Source organism: Protomyctophum bolini (assembly GCF_963924005.1).
Source record: "Protomyctophum bolini genome assembly, chromosome: 11".
Taxonomy (NCBI): domain Eukaryota; kingdom Metazoa; phylum Chordata; class Actinopteri; order Myctophiformes; family Myctophidae; genus Protomyctophum; species Protomyctophum bolini.
Genome location: NC_137872.1, coordinates 29,631,544 through 29,656,818, shown reverse-complemented (window position 1 = coordinate 29,656,818; position 25,275 = coordinate 29,631,544). Strand labels below are relative to the sequence as shown.

At 42.8% G+C, this 25,275-nt stretch overlaps 2 protein-coding genes and 1 long non-coding RNA gene across 5 annotated transcripts in view; all 3 read right to left on the bottom strand.

Moving 5' to 3' along the window:
• arhgap23a (Rho GTPase activating protein 23a) overlaps positions 1 to 10,388 on the bottom strand; it is a 79,841-nt gene extending 69,453 nt beyond the window's left edge. The window contains exon 1 of the mRNA XM_080776695.1: positions 9,975 to 10,388. Coding sequence (XP_080632821.1) covers positions 9,975 to 9,983 — 9 coding nt within the window. The 5' untranslated portion in view covers positions 9,984 to 10,388. The remainder of the gene's footprint in view (positions 1 to 9,974) is intronic.
• A 5,234-nt stretch (positions 10,389 to 15,622) lies between these two features.
• LOC308324842 lies at positions 15,623 to 18,101 on the bottom strand. The gene is made up of 2 exons (XR_013964971.1): positions 17,808 to 18,101; positions 15,623 to 17,339 (listed from the first exon to the last, which is right to left on the bottom strand). It is a non-coding gene; the product is annotated as an uncharacterized lncRNA (long non-coding RNA).
• Positions 18,102 to 19,167: 1,066 nt separating this feature from the next.
• The window catches only part of lasp1 (LIM and SH3 protein 1), a 30,527-nt gene continuing 24,419 nt past the window's right edge, over positions 19,168 to 25,275 (bottom strand). For 2 of the 3 annotated variants that reach the window (XM_080776095.1, XM_080776097.1), the window contains exons 6-7: positions 23,286 to 23,389; positions 19,168 to 22,907 (exon numbers count right to left, since the gene is read on the bottom strand). In XM_080776095.1, coding sequence (XP_080632221.1) covers positions 22,734 to 22,907; positions 23,286 to 23,389 — 278 coding nt within the window. In that variant the 3' untranslated portion in view covers positions 19,168 to 22,733. The remainder of the gene's footprint in view (positions 22,908 to 23,285; positions 23,390 to 25,275) is intronic. The other variant, XM_080776096.1, reaches the window with a different exon arrangement.

Here is a 25,275-nt window from a genome sequence, read left to right as displayed (position 1 = left end):
GATTTCATTGTGATGTGTTGTTGTGGATTGTTCAATATTTCTGTAATGTAGAACTATAGACTTTGTTTAATCAATTGAATGCACACGTGTAATGACTCAAAAACTGAACAAAATGTCATTGTTTCCTTATTCTAGTTTTCACGGTGTCTTCGTGGCTGGAAGATTTGAAAGTTACAATACAAATAAAACCAATATCAGACATCTGTATGATGCGTGGACATACTTGAACCTGTACAGTTACAGTGAAAACGTCACGCCCAGCGTGGTTCACCAGAGAAAACGGCATGCCAGCGTGGTCCCAGAGGGATTTAGAGAATGTAACACGGCACGCCAACATTGTGGAAAAGAGACTGACATAAGTGGAACATTACTAACGTGTCGCTGGCTCGCGGACGCAGAGAGAACGTCCAACGAGAGGAAGTAATAAGTATGCCTTGAACAACTGAAGCAGTGGCGCGGTGTTACCAAGAGAGGGGAGCATCGATCCAGCGTACACTACAGCTCCACAAGAGACTTTGTTATCCAAGCGCAAGAACGTGTCGTTGTCTCGCGGACGCGGAGAGAACGTCCAACGAGAGAAAAGACAGTACGCTTTGAACAACTGAAACAGTGGCGCGGTGTCACCAAGAGAGTGCAGCGTCGATCCAGCGTGCACTACATCTCCACAAGAGACTTTGTTATCCAATCAAGATTGCATCATCATTCCAGACGTCAAGGTTTGACAGTAAACAACAAATAAATATATATAGTTAAACTATTGACAAGAAAATTAAACAAACAAACAAAAAGGTTATAAAGAAATGTATGCATAAGAAGAAAAGAAAGAAAAAAAAATATATATATATATGTTGCATTGCTATACATACTTTCCATTTTTGTGTTTAACATTTAATTATAGCATTGATAATGGGAAATGGCTGTGACCAGAGCACACAAGGTTTATTTTGAGGTATAAGGTATACACAGTTTTAGTTCAATTTGTACAAAGTTGCATTTAAGAGTTTGAGTATTTACTATAAGTTAATGGTATATACAGCAGGTTATAAAACAGAATTATGCCTGGCCAAGAAGATGAGAAAGAAATCGAGTCCCTTCAAATAGAATATAACAAACTAAAAGAACAACTTAAAGCAGAATGTGATGTTAAAGAGAGAGAAAGCCTAGAAATACTAATAGGTGAAACTCATGCCAAACTACAAATACTACAAGTCTCATCAAAACAAGCTAGTAGGAAATCTAGTAGAGTGAGAACGCTAACTCCAAAAATGCAGGAACTGAAAAAACAAGAGGTTTTCAGAATGGAGAATAGATTTAGCGCTCTGTATCACAGTTGGAAGGGTTATGTGAAATTGGTACGTACAAATCTGAAATTTGAGTGCCTGGACAGTGACTTGACCGAAATGAGGGACCTGATTGAAGCGTCCGAAACAAAATTGAAAGATGCGTATAATAACATAAGAGCACAGTCGACACCTTCTACGGAGATTAGGAGAAAAATAGATGGCTGTGTAGCCCTAACAGGAGAGCTGATGGAGCTCTTAAAATTACGCCAGGGAAAGGTAGGATTGGAGTTTAATGTTGAGGAAGAAATGACAAGACTCGATGCAGTGTTTGACCAAGAATATGCCCAGTCCTTAATAGAGACTATATCAACTCAATCTGATGGGAGGCAACACTCAAAACATGGATCAGAACACTCAAATGCTTCAGCAAAATTTGCGGATTGTTCAGCAGAATTGCCTGGATATGCCCAGTCCTTATTAGAGACTATATTAACTCAATCTGATGGGAGGCAACACTCAAAGCATGGATCAGAACACTCAAATGTTTCAGCAAAAATTGCGGAATGTTCAGCAGAATTGGCTGCGAAACAAGCAGAAATGGACATGGCGGATGTTATTGCTGCACAAAAACAAGACATGGCAGCACAGCAACAAGCTATGGCAGCGCAGCAACAAGCTATGGCAGCACAGCAACAAGCTATGGCAGCACAGCAACGTGCTAAGCAAGCAGATATGGCAGCACAGCTCAAAAAGCTAGAAAATCAGAGGGACATTAAAGTACTAACTGCCAAGCTTAAGGCATACTCGGAAGTAGACTCAAGCGAGGGCTCTGAGAGATCAGTTCGTAGCAAAATGGCCATTCATCAGCCAGTACCAAAAAATGAAAGAACAATAAAAAGCGAAAACAAGACAGACATACAAAGTGCAAGCAAGAAAGAAATAAAAAGTGAAGGAACGTGTAAGGACTATGTACAGTCAAACAGTACCAACAATGAAGTGTCATTAGTTCAAGCCCTTCATGACACAATGGTGCTTACCAGACTACCTGCACCTGAGCCCTCCATCTTTACAGGCGACCCACTGAACTTCTTAGAGTGGAGCACGAGCTTCAAGGCATTAATTGAACGCCGCTGCACAAACACAGCAGACAGGCTCTTTTACTTGCAAAAATATGTCGGAGGAGAGGCACGTTCTGTGTTGGAGGGAAGCTTCTTCAGGAAGGATGAAGAAGCCTATGATCAGGCATGGGAGGCACTGAATGAACGCTATGGCCATCCCTTTATAATCCAGCGTGCCTTTAGAGATAAACTGAAGAACTGGCCAAAGATTGGTTCACGAGAGTCAATTAAACTAAGACAGTTTGGTGATTTTCTTAAAGCTTGCAGCAATGCCATACCACATGTGAAGGGGCTTCAATCGTTGAACGACTGGGAAAAGAATCAAGAGATGCTCCACAAACTCCCTGACTGGGTGACCTCTCGGTGGAATCGCATAGTCTCAAAATGCCTGAAAGAAAATGAGGATTACCCTAGTTTCAAAGAATTTGCAGAGTTTATAGCACAAGAAGCATATATTGCATGCAATCCAGTGAGCTCTTTTCATGCGCTGAAACATATGGAAGAGAGGCAATCCAAAGACATTACGCATCCAAAGGCAAACGTGTTGGTCACAAACTTAAGTACCAGAGATGAGCCAAAAATGGTGGCAAAGACACACAGTGCTGGAGGGAGTAGTTCGGAGGACACTTCTGAAGACGAGGAAGTAAAATCTCCCTCAGCCTCCTCAAACACAGTCAAATGTATATGCTGTGGAGAGAACCACTTCATCTACAAATGCAAGACGTTCTGTGACAAGACTCTTGAGGATAAGAAAAAGTTCATATTCGAAAATAACCTATGTTTTGGATGTCTTCGAAGAGGACATGTATCGAAAACCTGCAAGCAAAAGGCCACTTGCAACATATGTAAGAAATACCATCCGACACCCCTTCATGAAAACCGTCCGGTTGGAGATGAATCATCTTCTCAGCTTGAGCAAGTAGAAGAAAGCACCTCATCCCTTTCATGTTGTGTAAACAGAGGTGATGGTGGGAGCACATCCATGATAGTGCCTGTATGGCTTTCCTCGACCACCACCCCTGAAACAAGGCCGCTCCTAGTGTATGCCCTATTGGACACCCAGAGTAGCAACACCTTTGTGGACAAGGAGGTGTGTGAGAGAATGGGGGCAGTTATGGAACCAGTTAAGTTAAGGCTTACCACTATGATGGGAAAAGACTCCATTGTTAATAGTGGAAAAGTTAGTGGGCTAAGAGTTAGAGGAGTTGACTCAGAAAGTCATGTTGACTTGCCACCAGCTTATACCAGGGATTTTATCCCACATGAGCGTTCACAAATTCCCACCTCAGAGACGGCCAAAGGGTGGAAGCATCTGGAAGGCATAGCATACGAAATGACAGGGCTGATGGATTGCAAGGTAGGGTTACTAATTGGGTTTGACTGCGCAAAAGCATTGGCACCACGGAGAGTTATCACAGGAGGTGACTACGAGCCGTATGCTATAAAGACTGACTTAGGATGGAGCATCGTTGGCAGCATACCACAGAAAGTAAAGAAGACAGAGGCGACTGTTCTGTGTCATCGGATATCAGTCAAGGAGCTTCTGCCAATGACACCAGCTGCTGTCATCAGAACCCTTGAAGCAGTCAACAAAATAGAGACAGTGGAAGACAGAGACATGAAGGAGACACCTGAGAGAAGGAGATTACATGTTCACAAGTTCATATCCAACAACAGAGAAGTGTTGGAGTCAAGTCCTGACAGTAAGCAAGCCAGTGGAGTTACAGAGGGGGATCCTGGCAAGCTCCCAACCAAGCCAGTGGTGGGAGTACATTGGAATGTGAACAGTCGCATTCACCATCTTAGAGAGGTGCCAAATGGGCATTATAATACCTGTGTGGATGTGGAGGGAAGAAAAGCGAAAAGTGTTTCATTTTTACCTATGAGGGTTAAAGGTCTTGACCTAAGAGTTAAGAGGTCGGTTCAGGAAATTACTGAATGTATTACAAATATGTAAACCCTAAATTGCAGTAATTGGTGGGAGTGTAACTGTCCCAGAATGAGAGACAGTGGTTTCAGGTATAAACTTCAATTATATAAAATATGGTTTTTATGATGATCATACTTGGATAAAAAGGTTGATTTCATTATGAATAAATAGAATTTAAGAATGGCAACAAATATGTCAAAGGGTTATATTACAAGGTAAAAATACACCCTTTGAAGGGAGTCACATGATCAGAGTTGTCATGTCATTCACATGACGTCACCTGTCAGTAAGGGTCAGAGGTTGAACGGACTTCCTGGAGAAAAGCTGTATGTTTTGGGAACGTCTGAGAGAGAGACGATATTAATCAATCTGCACATGGTTCAAAGGCGCACACGGTATATTCTTTGTGATTTCATTGTGATGTGTTGTTGTGGATTGTTCAATATTTCTGTAATGTAGAACTATAGACTTTGTTTAATCAATTGAATGCACACGTGTAATGACTCAAAAACTGAACAAAATGTCATTGTTTCCTTATTCTAGTTTTCACGGTGTCTTCGTGGCTGGAAGATTTGAAAGTTACAATACAAATAAAACCAATATCAGACATCTGTATGATGCGTGGACATACTTGAACCTGTACAGTTACACTTATCTCATCTGACTGCACTGTGTGTACTTTTGTGAGGGAGAAAGAGACAGACAAGAGAGCGCAAAAAGAGAGGAGATGGACAAGCTAAAAATATAAATGTCCAGAGACAGATTGCTATAAGGTCATGGGTTGATGAAAACAAAAACATGAAGTATGACAAGCTGAGCCCTACTCATTCCAAACAAGCCCATTACGATGAATCAGACTGACTCAGTAGCCTGTGGTTTGTGAGAGTCCTAATTGGCTGGCCTCATGCAACTGATAAAACGTATCACTCTGTCATAAGTGTGATTCCATTTAACCCTGATCGGCAGCACTCGTCCAACTTTATCAGCCCATAACTCTGACAACTCTGATATACACCTACTATGACTGGCACTGAGATAAAGCCAACCTGACAGGATGGGCCTCCACCATGATCTCACCTTTGACCCTGAGGGGCATAACCCCACAATAGCACTACCCTGCAATCCCCATACTGTGCCGCCCCCTGCCCTAGTGCACTGCAGCAGAGGGACATAACAGGAGCTGTTTACTTACTGGAGAGAGATGGGTGCCCTACTTTTTTTCCAAGGACAATCTGCCCATTGTCTGCCTTCAGGCATATGCCAATTGGTTCTGGCAATCTAGAAGTCCTCAAATTAAGTACATGGGTCTATGGTACCATAATCATCTCATGCAAACACGCACGCAGGCACACACGCGTGTGCACACACAGACAGACAGACACACACACCCCTAATATCTTATGCTACTGTACGACCTACATTCACTGTTAGAAGTAGAATTCACAACGTGAGCTATGCCTCGAGCCTATGAATCTTTGTTCCAATAAAGACAAATGGGTGAATGACCTGTTATTTACCTGGACAATGTGGCCACTGGAGGAGTTGGACAGCAGGTTGTGCTGCAGAGCTCCCTATACGCATGTTGAGCACATGTCCAAGAGTGTAGTCTGTTCTGGAGAGGACAGGCTTATAGTCAATAACAGGAGGGACAGCTATCTCTGTCTTAGCATTGTTCTTTGTCCTGTCCTGTCCCTCTCCTCCACCCAAAACAGGATGCTGAGGTATCTCAGAATGGAGCTGTACCTGCATATGTAGTTAAGTTAATCAATATATACTGTATACTGTGCATACTGTGCACTGTCTGTGTGTGTGTCTGCGTGCGTGCGTGCGTGCGTGCGTGCATGCATGTCATTCTTTAAGCACAATATGGTCTCTCTCTCTCTCTGCTCAGAAGTAGTGAGAAATTCCAAAGAGTCCAAAGACTGGAGGGCAGTCGCAGTCGGGTGTGTGGGGGTGTCAGACGTTGAAGGGGGGCAGAGGGGTTTGGGGGCTTCAGATTAGACCACCTGTTCTATGAGGAACACACACTAATTCCATCCCTTTATATTTCCCGCTCTTACATTTTCTCTCCTTTTGAGCCCAATACTGATTACACTGATTTTCAAAGACGTGACGCAAAAGGTCTTCTGTCTCGTCTTTAGATCTCACACTGGGCTTTGAGCTCATTTAGACCGCATTCCACTTCAGTCATTTCTATAGGAGAGGCAGACAAAACAATCTGCTAGATAACTTTGGCATAGAGCTTTGGACACAAGCACGCACGCACCAACGCGCACGCACGCACACACACACACACACACACACACACACACACACACACACACACACACACACACACACACACACGCACACACACACACTTTAACATGTGTCGCCGTGGTTCTTGAACCAGGACTCCAGGGAGTGCTGCTCAGACGGAGGGATAAACACAGCGTTTGAACGCCCACTTCACCATGACTCCTCCAACAACACCAACATCTCCCATTCCTGCTTTTAACATATTTTTAATTCACCTACTTAGAATCCCCAAACATTAGGTTATTTAGAGAAGCGAAACTTAAGTTTAACTTAATTTTCATGGACTCTGTTAGTATTTGTATAAAGAATGGCTTGAAGCTTAGCCCTCAAACTGCTAAGCCTAATGTGTACTTAGTACACATTAGTGTTTCTTAGTGTTTTTCATGCAAAAATGCAACTGTTTTGTTTTTGCAGAAGACAATCTGTTATTTTCACATGATCTCAGCGTTTTCCACGTATTATATGGTTTGTACTCTACACTCTACAGAGCTAAGACCCAGGTCTGTCCTTTTCTCTGTGGCTCTCCCTGGAAATAAAAACGTCTGGGTTTCAGAGGCTACTCACAGGCTGACCCAGCACAGAAAGATGCATGTTCCTGCCTGTCTGATGAGGGCAGGCAGCTCCAGTCCAGAGTTCACACTGCTGGGCAACTGTCCGCACATTTCTGCTCATGCAAGTGTTCTCACTACGTGACTACTTCCCCGGGCATGGCTTGCATTGAGAACTTTCAGCATGAGAATATGCTTTACACAGAGATCAACTGTGTGCATCATGTTATGTGTAATGTACACAGTCTGTTCTGAGAGCTGGCACAGCCCTTTACTGATGGCCCTCATATGCTCACAGACACTTAACCAGCCTCTTCCTGTTCCTCTCTGCCCTGCTTATCACTGAGAGAGCGAGCGTGCGTGCGCGCACGTGTGTGTGTGTGTGTGTGTGTGAGAGAGAGAGAGAGAGAGTGAATGAGTGATAGAGAGAGACAGGGACAAAAGGAAGCAGTTGGAAGAGATGTGTATGGCGATGTACTGTACTCTTTGAGGTCCTTCCCTAACAATAGTAAACACTGGGTGTCTATGTTTATAGAAGGATGGTTATGTTAGTGTATGTTTACCCTGCCAATGACAGCATGGTCTTGGATGTTTCTTTTACGTATATATCCAGAGTAGACCAGAATCAACTTAAAACAATGTCCCGATGAGGCCACGTCAGGGTAAACACACACAGAAACTGAAAGAACGAAGCACAATAATAGAAGAAAAAATATACAGTGTTATAGAGGAAATGCTATAATAATAATCGCCAATCGGCCATTCTCACCTCGCAATACAGTCCATCTATAAAAATGACACTGCTCTAGCCTGAGTCCTGTGCCAAAGCTGTGCCGTGTCAGCATTTCCTAGCATAGTGCGGTCTTATAAATAGTTTTTTATTTCCTGTCAGCTAAATATTGGCGGTGAGCTGCCCCAGTCTCCCTGTATCATTTGTGCATATACCATTGCTCCGCATGCATGCGGTCTGTCACTTAAGGGCATGACCTATAAATGCGTCATTTTCACATTCTTGTAAGAACACAGGAGGCTCTCTGTTTTTTCCCCAAGCGTTTCCCTTTCCAAGAAACAGGGTGAGAGAATATGCTATGCATACAAATAATGACACAGACACACACACATGCTAACACATAGACATGTAAACTCAGTCTGGCAGCAGTGATGATGTCATCTCTGCTATATATCGAGAGAGCAACATCAACTCTGACCTAACCTGACAGGCTGGACACAGACACCAGACGCTCCCCCATTAATGTATAATTCACCCCCGCTACTCACAGCACCACCACCTCACCTCAGGAGAGGAGAGGAGACGAGGATGCAAAGGAACAGAACAGAACAGAACAGAAAGAGGAGGGAGGGAGAGAAAGAGGGGGATGAGGTGTCTCACAGCTTTCATCCCATTTATCATCCTTTCGGCCTGCTTCCTCCAGCCGGGCAATAAAAGCAACAGCAGCAAACTATGGAGCAACCTCACAGACAGCCATAGGCTACAGTACAGAGCTGTACGGTATGTCAGCCTGACTCAAGAAGACCTGAGGTTGCTAAGGTGAAGAAGACAGATCAGGGTAGGTATCGGCCATACACTAAAGATGCAAAAGCTTTTTGGAAAGCTCCTTGCATCCCCACAGACTGTCCTTCAACCACAGTCTGCCCTGCATCCCCACAGACTGTCCTTCACCCACAGTCTCCCCGCAGAAAAGCAAACAAGTGGATCAGGTGCAGGTAGGGAGATGACAGACTCTTTTTATGGCTGCTGACGTGAGTACACAGTAGAGAGCATGCATCCATCCAGCATCTCACCAATGTTGTTGGACACACCCACAGATGCATGCACGGATTGCACGCACGCACATGTGCGCGCGCACACACACACACACACACACACACACACACACACACACACACACACACACACACACACACACACACACACACACAATGCCGATGACTATATCTCTAATTCAGTCATGATCCAGGTTTAAATCGGTGATTCTCAAACTTTTTGATTTGAAGGACCCCCCTGGGGTCCCCATGCCCCATGTTGAGAACCAATGGTTTAAAGTAGTGATGCGAGTGTTCTGTTGCGCGACACCCTGACCGACACAGCAAAGCCCCGCCTCACATCCCAATCCGCGCTGACACAGAGACAAACCACTAATTGCTAATTAGACAGAGCACCCGAGGTTTAAAAATGGATCATTATCCATCAATGCGTGCAATTGCTAACCCACTGGATTCAGCCACACCCCTCTTCCCATATCCATCGCTGATCCTCTCTCCCTCCATCCCTCTCAGGCCCTCTCCCCGTTAACTGTTGTCCTCAGTTTGGTTATTGTCACACGGAAAGCCGGCAACGTTCAGCTGTGTCATCTCTCCAGGGACTTGGTGCGTGCCGGTGGCTATTCCATGATGGAGGCACCTCCGCCGGTCTTCTCCCCCCAGCCCCATGCAGTCCCCAACCCCAGCCCCCTGCCTTCTTGCCTGAACACACAGGACAAGTAGGATGCTGTGCTGTTTATTTCTGCCTAGGGCTGGTGGTGGCAAGGAAACCAGGGATAGGCATAGGCGTATAAAGGACAGGTGGTATATGGTTTAAAGCTCTGTATGTTGTGTCCATAAGGGGTGTATGACATATGTGTGTATATACACAATTCATACAGCACACAGTCAAATCTGGAGTGTTGTTTAACTCTGAAAGTTTCCAAGTTAAACATAGGCTACACTCTAGATTTGACTTGTGCCACTGCATGGTCAGGCTCACTTCCCTCCCCCTCTCTCTCTCCATCCTCCTCACCTGGTCCATGTTCTTCAGCGTGCCTCCTCCCTCCTCCGGTTCCCAGTCATGGCACAATATCACCGGCGTCCCCTCGCTTTTCTTTCCGGCGCTCCCGTCTCCCACCACCCCACCTCGGGTGACAGTCCTCGTCCTCTCCTCACACAGGCGAGGCAGCCTGTCAGCCGACTGTGCCTCTCTGGAGAGGCATGCTTCTGTCTGTCTCTCTACCGTTACACCTCTCCTTCTGTCTCTTTGATGGTGACAGTCCGTTACATCCAGTCAATGCTATGATCTTGTCGTCCTTTTCTTGGCTTCTCTCCCCTTATTCCTGGCTGTTTTGCAGGAGTCCAGAGGGCAAAGCGGGCGTGTGCACAAGGAACCCTCACTTATTGCACTGATACGGCAGTCACACAGAGGGAGACTCCCGCGCTCTCTGTCTCTGTCTCTCGTTCGTTCACTGTGCAAGCTGGCCCCTTGCCTCGCTTCTCCCCCTGCTGCCCCCTCCCTTCTCTTCAATCCCCTCCCTCTCTCTCTCCACTTCCCTCGTCCTTCGCATCTCCCCTCCCCCTCTTAACAGAACCACAATAAGGACAAATGAGGGAGAAGGAGGGAGGAGGGTGAAGGATTGGGGTTGGTGGGACTAGACCATGTGACTCAGAGAGGTCTGAGGGACCCTCTACCAGCTGTCCAGCTCTCATGCTTCCCTCAAAAACTCTGTTGCCATTGACAACAGCTGCTGTGGAGAACACCAGCCATAGGTCCTTTGACACAAAGCTATTGGCTGACAGGATTTATGGCCCCCGCCCATTATTTCGGGGGAGCACATTGGGACATGTAGTCCTGGCACTAAGGAATAAGGCGGGTGGGTGGGGGGACTAGGGCAGGGTAAGCACCCCTGTGCCTGTGCAAGGAATGCTTTTCACAGCTCTCTCAAGAAGCGTTCTGTTGTTTACACTGATAGTGTTATACTGGTGAAGTGCCGGACACAGATAGAAGCACAACAGCCAGTATTGAACAACAAACATAGATGCACACCACACAAAAAAATTGCAGGCATGGACATGTGCAAAGAGGTAATAGATCCAGAGGCCTAGGCATTCAGGAAAATGACATCCTCTGTCATTTCCCTCAGCCAGCATGGAGGGAAACTCCCTCCGCAACAACAGGAACTCCAAAATACTGAAGGCCATGGTTAATCCACCCCCCAACTCTCCCTCTTTCACTGCTTCCTTTTTCTTCATTTGCTCTGCCTTTATCCTCTCTCCCCCTCACCTCACCCCACCTATTGTATTATCACACACACACACACACACACACACACACACACACACACACACACACACACACACACACACACACACACACACACACACACACACACACACACACACACACACACACACACACACACACACACACACACACACACACACACACACACACACACACACACACACACACACCACCCCCTCTGTCTCATTGGAATTCCACAAAAGGTTGCCAGAGGTTACAGGTGCTGTGGTTGGGAGATGCTATTAGAAATGGATGAATGTGCTGTTAAATAAAGAAAAATACAATACAATACAATAATTTAAGCATTGTTCGCAGGAACAATGCTGCAAAAGGTCCCATGTTTGAGTGACTACTCAAAATACTGCACAGTCCAGCCCAAGGTCTCCGCAATTGAAAAACAAAAGAACACCTGTTCTGGCTTATTTTGATTCGACAGACACATAACATAGCCGTGACGTGGTCGGTGGTATATGATATGTTAGCTAGGAAGACTGTGACAAGGGGGTGAGTGAAGGCAGGGCAAGAATGCAGCTCCAAGTTACATGGGACAGTACAGGGCTCTTCAACTTTGAGAGCATTCAATGCTCTGATTAGTTTGTCCCTTTCAATGCATTGATGGCATCCGAAACAGGTGTAGCAGGCCCTTAGCTGAGACATGAAACAGGGACCTCCACTATATTTATAAAAATGTGTTGCATATTAAACTCTTATATTCTAGAAAGCATTTCATCCACACAACTCGATGATATGCTTTGAAAGCTAGCTCACCATATTTATCGGATTGTATCTCATCAACAGTCTGTTGACCGTTGACCGAGATTTGAGACTGGCTTGTAAGGTTTGTGCCTATATGGGTTTCCTCCCAGTAATGCTGCAGCTTTGATGGTTTCATAGTTTTGTTTAATTGACAGTATATAGTCAGTGACAGTGCAGTTGAAGTTAGCTATGCGTATGTGCGCACATGCCATGTGTGTCTTTCTAGGAAGAGAACAACGGCTGTATTGTTGTGGTGAGAGTGGTAGATTATACTATCAGTTGTGGAATTCTGATTATTTCCCAGAGTGGGTCTGCTTACATGTGGGAGAAACTTTTGCCTTGTAGTTGGTGAGTGGGGGGCTCGGGCCTGGATAGGGGCCACTGTGGTGAGAACCAGTTACTGCTTCTCTGGCCTATTTGTAGGCTGTCTACTGAGATTTGGTCTCTGAAGGAATTCGATGAGACATTTAAGTAAGGGAGGGGTCCCGGCTCAAGCCCCTATGGAACGATTTAAGCAAACAAACAAAAATAATCATAATAAAAATTAATATTACTGGATTTAGGATAGGCGTACTCATGGAAGTGAGGACGGGTGTTTTCCGTGAATCGATAAAATTGAGTTTGTATAGGAAGGGGCGTGTCTGATACAATGAATATCAAATATCTAAATACTGAATCCAGCTACTTAAAAACTGTCTGGGGTACTCCCAAAAGCCTGAATAGACGATACAATTACCAATTTATTTTAAGTGAAATGTCCCTTTAATGTCTTCTATAGTTACTTTGTGGCACATTATCCTAGCAGGCGATTTGTTTCATTAACACCCTAATAGACCCTATACTTGACCACTTACCCTCAATACCCTGTTGTTGTTGTTGAACAAGGGGTCAAGACACACGTCCTTGTACTTAAAGGACCACTTCACCACTTTTCAACCTACCTTCTATTGTAAAATACACACACTTTTTCTACTGGGTCTGTGTTTCATGGGATCATGTGGGCAGTTCAGAAACCTGTCCACCAGTGACATCATCAATGGGGAATAGAGGGTATGTGTGTGACATAAAAAAACTACTTTCTGGCCTTGACAGCCCATTCATCCAAACAGAAAAGTCCTGTCTGATTGCATTAAACAATGTTAAACTCACCAACATTGCAGCTGTATGAAAAGCTTGAATTATTCTCTAACTGCAAAGTTTTTTTTCTCCATAAAACTCCACCATAGAAACGTTATGAGTTACTTTCTGTCAAGAAATGCCCTGCATTTGATTATTTTTCTACGTGTCAGTTTGGAAGTGCTTGTTTTCAATAAGACAACATTTTGCTGCCTCATTATGCATTATGTGACATTTAGAAACAGGTGGTACGCAGAACGGTTGAGTGATTTACAACGAGCTCTTCCAAACTCCAACACTATGCTGCTCAATGTTTTGCCACTCAGTCAAGATGAGGTGGGCGTGTTCTGATGGTAAAATCATGCACATGCATAGTCTAAACTGCAGGCCCTATAACGAAAAATTCTCCATTCATTGTCAATGGGAATTTAATGTTTGTGTAGGACGAAGTTTGTGTACGGACACTAAAAGCTGGATATAGCGACACTCAGGAAAAAAATCTGCCTAATGATATGTCACTGGTGAAGGTTTCTGAACTTCCCAGCCCTTCTATGATACACAGTGGTATTTTATCATGAACAATAGTGAGGACCAATTATATGAAGTTAAGTTAAGTTGAAAAGTGGTCCTTTAAGTTTGTAAATCGCTCTGAATAAAAGTGCTTCCTAAAAGCCTAAATGGAAAATGCTCTCATTTGGTGAATTCTGCTACTAGATGTTGTGATTGGAGACAGATGGCTAAGATGGGCACTCACATTCAGGAACCATCAGAATCAGAATGGGGTCATGGTAATCCACCCTCTGCAGTCTGCAGAAAACAAAATAGAAATGTGGGTGAATTGCATCCTGATCCAGTACTACTATAACTACTATTCAAAAAAGGAAGATTTGCTTACTGTTCGTTACCTGTAGCCTGTAGGCCTGCGTTGTAGGAGTGCAGGTGCAGAAACGACTCCGATATGTATTCCTCTTTGAAGAGCTAATTAACTACCAAACAGACAGTAAAACAACAACAAACCTAGCTGTCGCACAGATAATTACACCTCTATTATTCGACTGGAGGTGTTAACTCAAACAACATCTAGGCCTATGCATAAAAGGAGTAGGCCTAAGTAGAACAAACTGTATTATAAACCTGGACAGTCAAGAATGCAGTGAATTATAACTACCGGTAACTGTAGGCCTACGTCCAACGTCCTGTGTGTATATCCACCTCAAAGGTTTCAACTGCTTCTTTTTGTCCATTATTCAAGTAAACAGCGCCATCTACAGGATAATATGGCGTCTGTATTGCCTACTGATGACTACTATGCTGAGTGCTGACAACAACCGTCCATGGAAAGTGAGTGGTAGAAGGGTAGTACTAGTAGACGAGCTACAGACAGAATAATAAATAAATAATAAATATGCGAATCTAAAAGTATAAGCAAACAATCGTAGCCTACACATTCAGATCGTTGCACAATGGTGAATATGCATGCATATTCTCCAGAATATGCATGCATATTCTCCATTGTGCAACGATCGTGAGTGCTTTTTAAACCATGCTTTAAAACCATGGTTTAAAAAGCACATTTATTAAATCACCAGGTGGTGTCGCCAGAAAATATTGTAGTTTGACTAATCGTCTACGTGGCAAGTATTTATGGGGGGGGGGAAGCTAAGGGGGGAAGGGGGGGGGGGGGATAAACCAGCAGGTGCAGACAGCCACACACCCGTCCTAATCAATTAAGGCTATGGTTCTTGAGGAAATAGGTCTACTTTGGCTATATGAAAACAGCTGCTTATTATAATTTATCCTTTCATGAAGAAGTTAAGATGTAGCCTAAAAAACTGTGTGTTTGTGTCGTGTCACAAAATTTCAATGGAGTAGTAGGATATCATTTCAAGGTCATCGAACACAGCTTGACAACATGCGATTAAAAAAAACACCCGTTTATGACACCCTTTTACTCATAGATAATTAGAACGTGTCCTTTTCAACTTTAGAAGAGCTTTTATTTTCAGGGGGACAATATCTCCATTGACAAATGTAACCTATAGGCCAGTGTTTCCCAAACTTTTTCATGTCAAGGACCCCCAAATTGACACCAATGAGGCCGCGGACCCCCATTTGGAAAATATATGCCAGGGACCCCCCATAAGAGAAGATTTTTTGGCTCTATAGCAGTGATTCTCAACCAGTTTAATTTCAAAGACCCCCAGTTTGAAGACCCCCAGTTTGACATGTATTAGTCTACGGACCACCATTTCAATGTCATTTATATCTCTGGGACCCCCAACTTATATTGTAAAATCAATGTTAATTTAACTCTGAAAGTGTACAAATGTACACTCAAATTTACAGACCCATAAGGGTCAATTTGGTTACAAACTCCAGGACCCCTGGGGGTCCCCGGACCCCACTTTGGGAACCAGTGACCTAGGCTACTGTAAATGATGCTTGTGATAAAATTACAAGGAGGAATAAATAGTTTGTTGGGGAAGAGGAAGCACTTGTGGTAGGTTTAGTGAAATAATTATTTATTGAGCATGAAACTGTACTGTCAATTATACCTTGTCAATAGTAAATGTAACTGTTGTTTGCATGTTACAAAAAGGTTCAGTGGTATAAGAAAGAAGCATACAGTACATGCATCACAAATTAAAGCTGCACTGCTCAGTGCTCATAAAATTGAAAACAATATGAAAAAGTGAATAATTCACGAAAATGTTAAAAAAATAATAAATTACTTTTCACTTCCATCATGACTGCAGATTATTATTGCACTCATCACTCCCATTTGACCTGGGTAAAGTTATAGGCTATTTGATTGTAAAGGCTAGGCAGCAACAGTAAAATACTGAGGTCACTACCAAGGCATCTCTTATGGCAAATATGAGAAATGCAGGATAAGTTAAATGACTTAATCCTACTTGAACAGTTATTTCATCAAGTATTTAACCAACTTGTCCTTCTCAGCATTTAGTCAAGCAGTTCAAAATTTAATATATAGTCCCCCAACCCCATATATTCTACACAAAATATCCCATATTGACCAAGTGACTAAATTAACCATTCAACTTCTTGAATAAGATATTCATAAATTCAACATATTGTTGAGATGTTCAGTCATGTTAAACGTTCTACATCTGAACAGCTATCTTCAGGTTCAGATTTTCAATAAGACTTAAGTCTGAAGTTGACTGGACCACACAAAGGTCTTTCACATTTCTGTTCTGAAGTCATTCCTATAGCTGTGTTGATTTTACTGTATTGCTGTTGCTACATAAATCATAGCTCCAGTCCATGCAGTCTGTTTGGCTTTCTGAAGCAGGTATTAGTAGGCTACTGTTTCCTAACAGGTCTCTCTGCCCTGAACAGCAGCACCAAGTCTGAGATGATACATTACAGCTAAGATTGTTGCAGCATACGACAGAATATTGTGTTTCAGGCCTTCTCATGCTGAATCCCCCCCCCATTGTCTCAAAGCTGTAATCAGGTGCATGGCAACATTTCAATTCAAGGTTTTAAAGGGATTTGAATAGCCTACACTTCAACAATATCCCTCAGCCTGAAAATAGGCTAATTGACTTTAGTTGACTTTCAGCTAATATGTTTTAATTAAATAAGTTATAAATACAAAATAAATTAAATGTTTTTATATTGAGCAGTGACAAATAAATCCTAATCAATTTCAATTCAGGCTGTAATGGGTGGGTGCCGGATGGGGTTTGAATACTTTCTGAAGATGCTGTAGGCCTTATTTTCTTGGAAAAGGAAAATATGAATACAAAGGGCACAGTCATATGATAGCATCACACTGCTCTCAGTTCATTGTTTTAGTGCATTCAAATGGAAAATGTGCATACTACTTTGCAATAGCCTGCCCTACTGCAATCCTTGTTGCATCTGTCACTTCAGTTATTTGCATATGGATAATAGATTTTTTCACCTCTTAAAAGTGTGTGTGTGTGTGTGTGTGTGTGTGTGTGTGTAGAATGGATCTATATGACTAGTGTAGAGGGAACCCTGATAAGAGGGTGACCATAATAGTGGTAGGTAAACGATAACCTCCAAGACTCAAGCAGGAGGGGTTGGGGTGACAAAGGTGATGTAGAGGGAAAGGTGCCATATTCCACTTCTTCTTCCAGTTGTCTTCCCTCTGTGCTGGTCAGATTGTCACCTCCTGTGCCTGGATATCTCCAACGGGGAACCATTATGGTCCAGCTCTCCTCCCTGAAACAGATGGTTGGCCAGCACACGTCAGAGTTGTCCCAAATTCCCATAGCCTACAGTAACAGTACCACAGCCTTCGCTTTTAGTCTTGCATTGCATATTATGCCCTTCTCTGTGTAGTCCAAGAGCTAATCTGGGCTATACGAAATAACGACCTAAGAAATGCCCAGCCAGAGCCCACATTGTCCCAGCACTGCAGCTGTGAAGCTAGCTCTGGTCCATAGCTCTAATGCGTTGCATTGAATCATAGAAGCATTAGATCTATGGACCAGAGTAGCCCTGAAACATGACTGTCATGAACCATGGCTAGGACCAGAGCTACTGTGAAGCAGCCAGGCCTCTTGCAACGACGCGGTACTATATTTGTTCTCAGTATCCCCAGCGCTGACCATCGTTTATAGCAGACTTGTTTGTGTATTAAAATGTAAACGCGTCGTTTATTTTGTACGCGATAAAGCGTTTGCTTACCATGGTCCGTGATGGTAACCTGGGATGCGGGAGAGATGGACCACGCATTCTTCTCTCAACCCCCAACGCGTTCACTTGCTGCGTCCCTTTATCATTCAGCAGCCCGCAGGTTACAAAATGTAGATGATGTAGGAAAGGAAGACGAGTCCCATGATGGCGAAAAACATCAACATCAAAATGTCCAGCATGATGTCAAGAAATGGATGATGTAAATGGTAGCAGAAGAAACCACAGCCGAAGCAGATCGGAAAAGATCGGATATCATCGGAACGAAGATTATCCTTGCGCTGTGTGTGTGTGTGTGTGTGTGTGTGTGTGTGTGTGTGTGGAGAGAAAATAAATAAATAAATCCTCCCTCCCAGTCCCCCCTCGCCTTGCCAGATGCGTTACACAATACACACATCATGCTGTAAACATCTAGGGCTGGGCCTCACTGCTCAGTAGTTTATTCAACGTTTAAAGGCTAACATTCAGGTTAAACCCTACTCTTCAATTATATACTACTAAACATCGTTGGTATTTCATTTCAATCTTTGTTTTTGTCATGTGACGCTGGAAATTCCGTTCAGAAAGATTTTAAAATGTTTTACATTACATTAGGCCTACAGTATTTCCCATAATTATATGTCATAATGTGATACTTGCCTATGACTATATGTATACATTTCTTGACAGAATTTTCACAAAAGAAAAGCCATGTTATGTAGGCCTATCGAGAAGCAATCAATTCAATTAAAGCATCAAAGCACTGGAATTAAACCTTGTTGATAGTTTAGGTCAGCTGAGCTGATTGACTGAAAATTGTATTAACAGTTTGCAGAATGGGTACAGTTCAAGGAAAGTTCAGGACAGGTCAATACAAAAAAGGGCATAAAACCAGAAAAAGCACTAAGACTTGTTGACATAGGGTCCTCCATTTTCAATTCATCAGAACATTTAAACGTAAGTAGTAGCTAGCTAGCACTATGCAGATAGCCTATACCTTGTGGCCACTTCAACAGTTCATGTTTTGTTAGATTTGTTTAGGCTACTAACTGTAGCTAATACAGACAAGCCCATTATGACAACATAGTTACATTTAGTGAACTAGACCCGAGTTGATTCTGTACTTGGACCACTTTTTCTGTCTACACAGTAGGATCTACACCAAATCTCTTTGCCAAAAACAGCCGATTCTACAAGTTCACAATACATCATGAGAGCTTGTAGGATCTTTTTTTTGGGCAAAATGTTGCCCCCAGAATATGGATGCTAGGGTTCAAGTGGTTAAATTAACAGGACATCATTATTAAATTCTACCTCAGTTATTTTACATCAGGGTGCAGCCACAACAATGTTGAAGTGAAAACAACAGTCCGAGTAAAAATGACATTTTATTGAATCTGCAGAATCAAGTACAATTCGAAGTGCTGTAACAGGGCAACAAGAGATGATATCAGGTCCTTGAAGTCAACTGTATTCCGATTTTTGAATACATGAACATGTCAATATGCATATGGCATCTTTATTTAGTTTAAAAAATAACAGAAATTATAAAACAGAACCCATTTAAGATGAAATGCACAAAATTGATCTCAATGTTATAAATCAGTGTGAATTACATGATTTCAATCTGCACAGTCTATATAACCAGTATCATTGAAGTGGGGAATGATTCATCAAAAGCATAGGAGGCTACGATGAAGGTAATGTATGCTCCATCTTAGACAGTGTATGAATCAGGCTTAAGAAAGGGATGGGCAGGGTACTAGGATAAACACTGACTAAAAACAGGGTTATGATAATGGTACAGTAGATGCAGGCTGAGTGATTCCGTTGCGGAAGAGCGTATTTGGCGCATAGAGGTTAACTCCTAATATCCAGGTCAGTCACTACTTGCCATGTCTCATGGGCCGAGAGATTTTTCGAGTACATCTCATCATTGTCATCCTCTAAGCCCCCAGCCCCATTCATTTACATCATCACATGCACATTTCTGACTATGCCTTGCCACAGTGGTCTACATATCTCTTCTTGAGTCACACTTACACAATACTGGCTTTCTTTGGCCACTTTCTTTTTATTCCAAAAGAACACCACAAACAACCCCAGACTGTCAAGACTTTCCAACTGGCTTGTGTTTTGCTTATCTGGAGAAGAAAGGTGGTGTAATCCACAGAGCATTAACGTCTACTGGATTAAGAAGCATTGTTAAGAGGAGAATTTGAGGAAGCAACAACATGAAGCCTAATTTAGGCTTAACCCTGTAACAGCCAATTCACTTTAAGCCAAATAACCTACTCCCTTCTTAAATTCCCTCACGTGAAACACAAAACTCTAATCTTCTTTTCAAACTAGCAGCGGTTTTGCTAATAAAGAATTCCCACTGTCAAATAGACATTAATGTAAAATGCAGGCATATGTTAAATATTGTAATATGGCAACCTGATTGCTTAGCTTAGACAGCTTGAAGTATGTTGTGGTCACTTCCGATTTAGTGATCACCATCCAGTACATCAGTCACATTTCCTCACATAATGTTGCAAAAGTTATACTTATTGTTTGACACATTGCACTACACTGTTTTTTTCCATGAGTATTTTGCTTTCTATTCTTTAAACGTAATTCCCCCTCAACACAAAAATATGAACCATAACAGCTTTAATCTGCAGTGCAAGCCACTTCCCAAAGCACCATGCCCCATAAAAACCTCTTCCCTAACTTCTCTTTATGATACATATACAATTGTACAATGTCATCTAGCTATATAGTGAGTGCCTTTTCTTTTTATAAAGCTGAATATTTTGATTCCTCTCCGACCTCACCCCTCATGTCTTTGACAGTCACAGTGCATCACAAGGAAAGAATGAAACGTCAAACAAATAGGAAGTAAATGAGCGTATGAGAAGGGTCCACTGTAGAATTTATTACAGCACTGAGAATTGGCCAAATATTGTTTTCTATGCCTGTTCCCATAAAGCTGTAAAGTGATTCGAGGTTACAATGTTGCATACCATTATAGTTATATAGTTGCAACTCTCTGCTAGTTAGTTTAAGAACCATTATCCTTTTGTGATCTGTCAAGGTTTGGGAAAAACAAGACCAGCCAAATGCACTTCAAATATTATGCCTGAGGCTGGTTACATTTTCCACCTGAAGACCCTGCATTTGTCACTGACATAGCATGTGTATGATGCAGGAGATAAGATCTGGACGAATGATTACTTCTAGTCAATCATACTACATCACATACTCAAAATTGCATGACTATGAAGTGCCATTCCACCACACCACTGCTCACTTTTAGAACCTCAAAACTACTCCAGAAACGACCTGGCACAACTGAGCAGGAATTGCTCATCATACAGATGACCAAGCAGCTTTCGGACCTGAAACATGAGTTTGATTCTTGGTCTACTTCTCTGATTGCACATTTTTAGATAAAATAGTTTGCCCTGGTTAATAAATCAAACTTGCTGGTTTATTGATTTGATACATTTGTTGTTTGAAAATAAGCTTTCTATAACAAGAACAAGCAAAAAAGGAGAAGACAGGATAACAATAAGACCATTAACCACAGCCAGGTGTTTTACCTGCGCAGGGTTTAACAATACATAAACAAGATTGGAATGTCAACTTACAAAAACAATGGAATGACTTAAGGAAGAAGAAGACAAAACAAAACAATGGAATGACTTAAGGAAAAAGGAAGAAATGATTCACACAAAACAGAATTGTGCTTGGCCTTCTCAATTACAATTGGTATGAATATTACACTTGGAAGTGTAATATTCACTCTCTAGCCATGTGGAGGGATTTGGCCTGTTCCCATCACCTTCTTGTTCAAACATTATGAACCAAAATCTGGCAATCTTCTTGAGAATGAAGGCATTCAGGAATGAGGATATACAGTTTACATGTTCACACCAACAGAGGCAATGTAGTGAGTGCGATCATAAGAATTTAGTTACTGGGCCACCTGATAATCATGTGCCCTAACTTGTCCCTGATCCCTCCAGTAATTGATATAACTATGAGGTCAGGAGGTGAACTTCCAGTTTCATACAACACCCACAATGCAGTGCAGGACACATGTGAGGGGCACCATCGAGAGCACGATACTGAGAAACATGTGCACCGATATATAAATATATAAAATCCTCTGTTAAGACTCATATCTTGCCAACTGTTGCAACAGCAATGGTGTATTGAAGCCAATGGAATGTACACAAGTCAAATATTCAAGCTTAGATCGGACTGCGCTAAAGCAGTGAAATTCTAAACTGCACTTCCAGTCGGGCCAAGATTGCGATGGAAAATTAAAAACAAAATCAAAAAGAAAAGAAAAGAAAAAACAAAACTACATAAATAGGTTTCCGATGATGCCACACCTATTTTCGAAACTTATATTTTCTGCTGCTCAATGGCTGCAGGTGTCTATTGTCCAGAATGAAGTTGGTGGGAAAAGACCCTCAACATTTCTTTCTTTGTTTTTTTTTAATGAAGTTGGTGGCATTAAAGGATGAAGCTGTGTGACACGATGTGACCCCTGACATACCGTGAGAATGTGTGTCATCTATTAAGACATCTGATTCCACCGCCGACACTGAGAGTGGACCCAGGATTGGAAACAAGAGCAACAGCCAGAGGACAATGGACATCCAAACAGAGAGACAAGACGTCAGCACATACAGACAGAGAGACAGGCAGGCAGACAGACGGACAGATGGTGGGGGTGTCCTGTGGTTGGAGAGCTGGACAGAGAGAGCAGAGCAGGGATGCAAAGGGGGTTGCAGGGGGCAGGGCATGGGTGGGGGTTGAACAGGACAGATCAGAGAGCAAGAGTAAAATCAAGAGAAAGCGGCATTAAGATGAGATGGCACTGGGCTTTTCATTTCCTTCTTTCCCTCCCTTTCTCTACCTCCTCCTCCTTTCTCTTCCTCTCTCTCAGACGGCCTCTACATAGTTGGCAGGTAGCATGCCTTGCTGGCCGGTGCGCTCCACGCGGCCATACATCCAGCCCTCGTCGATCTGCTGCACATCTACGATCACGTCGCCGTCCACAAAGGAGACCTCGTCCTCGTCAGCGGCGGTATAGTCGTACACAGCCCTGTACCGCTTCTGTAAGAACACAGAAACAAGAGGAGCGCTCAGTTTCTTCCTAATGCTGCCTCAGCCAGAAAATCCGCTAGCTGACAGAAACAAAAATGTATTCATTTAAAAATGAAAGATAAGTCTGCCGGTGCTTGCTGCCTCTGCACAATAAAATCCTCAGTGTTTAATTTAACTCTTACAGGTCCATTTAGTTGGGAGGCCATAGAGCCCGTCTGGGAAGCAGAAGGTCCTAAATAGCCTATCCACAAGCTCTCATTGAGAGCTTGTGGATACTGCTCAACAAATGAAATTAGTCATGGCGACTGAGAACTTTAATCCATTCCAGTGCCGTGATGCAACCAAGGGACCCCTGAGGGAGAACAGAGAACAGTGGAGTGGACGCACCCCACCACTGCTGGCAGGAGGCGGGGCGGCCGCCGCCTGGCGCACTGGTTCAGGAGCAGGTTCATAGTGGTAGTTCTGAGGGGCTGCGGAGGGCTGGTATGCTGCTGACACAACAACAACAACACACAGTAGCAGGTTAGAACAAACAGGAGGGATTGAAGGAGGGTATCATCTGGGGTATTCTATGAGAGTAGCAGCATCAAAACAATATCCATTCTGCTTGTCCTCTTTCAGTCCTCCCCCCACCTTGAATGCGTATATCTATTCTACGTCCGAGCATAGACATGGTAACGCCCCGCCTTCCTCCGATTGGCTTACAGACACTGCCGGCCTTACCAGACTTTCCTCCGAGGTGGATAGCTATATGCTGGATAGTCTGCCAAGAGGTTACTCCGTGGTGGGAAATAAATAATACAAGTACGATATAACGCAAAAGAATGACAGCTTGGCACTCGCGACAGTAACTTTTATGTTTTGTAGAAGAGGCAAACTAATGTTTATGTCGTTTATTTTACATGTGTACAGTGTGACCTTGAAACATTGTATATAATATATCTCTATTTTATAATATATCTCTTTTCCCTTGATCTTTATTACTATAATAGTATTAGTTTACTATAATTAGATTAATACACGATAATCAAAATTAACACTTTAATTTAGAACACACCCAAATCAAATCAAACAAATGTTAAATCAATCATTCAATCAAAGCAAACGACATAAACAATATTAGTTTGCCTCTTCTACAAAAATAAAAGTTACAAGTTACTGTCGTGCGTGCCAAGCTGTCGTTCTCTTGTACCCACCACGGAGTAACCTCGCGTCTCGGAGGACAGTCTGGTGAGACCATTGGGGCAAGACAAGATGTCTATGCTCAGGCGTACGCACCTGCAATACCTTCATAGCTGTCTGGGTGTCAACAAATTAGGCAACACCATGAATCTGGGATAGGATGAAATTCCAAAGCTTTGCAAGCCAAGACGTGCAACTAATGCCGTTCAGCCGATGTCTTATGCAATCCTCAACCCTCCCCACAACGCCTCTCTGTGTATGTATAGGTGGTGTTAATGCAAAACAGAAATAGCCAGTTCACACATTCCAGTTCTTCATCAGCACTCCTAACATCTAGATAATTTGAACACATGACTTTTAACTTTACTGTAACAGTGTACAATACAACGTTTGGAGGTGGTCTCCTAGTCTTCATTTGAGAAAATGTGACCCAGCACACAGTTCGACAAGTAGTACTGCCTGAAGTATATCCTCTCTGTAACGAAGGCTTTCACCTAGAGCTCCATATATGGAGACAACAGAGGTCTCTAGTGCTGACATCAGGTAATAGCATTATGACACACATCCAGTTGACTGGCATCGTCATTGTGATAAGCACCCAGTCGAATCGTATATAAAAGAGATTTAGGGAGAGTTCGCACTTGGCACTATTGGCTACGCTCCTCGTGAGAGACTTCAGCGCTTTCCGTACGAGACAGGATATTTGGCTTTACAACCCATATATTCTCAGCCATACCTGGCATTACAACCCAGACATCGTTGTGTCAAGAGATTTGAGCATCCTGGTTAAGTTCTCACCGAACAACACTGCAGCGGGTTCTAACCTACAGAACCAGCTCTAGTTTGTTTGAGTAGTATTTTATAATCTCCTCAAACTGGGATTGCCTCTTGATAGAGCAGTAGACATTAGTTTTCTCAAACCCCAGAGAAGGCATACAATTTACGGACTGCAGATTTAGCATACAATATATCCTAAAACTTTTTTTTTTTCAATATGATATAAAACCTTTAAAATGTATTCACAACTTAAATTTAGACCTGTGTTTTGTCTTCATTCATTCTCTTTGGAGAAATTAGAACTGTAAAAAGTGTCCTGTAAGTCCATATGGGCTGGGCTTCTTCGGAAAACACTGACTGTGATAACAGTCATGTTACTGTCTCCAAACAAATATGTAAAGTGGCTCAAATTGGAGAC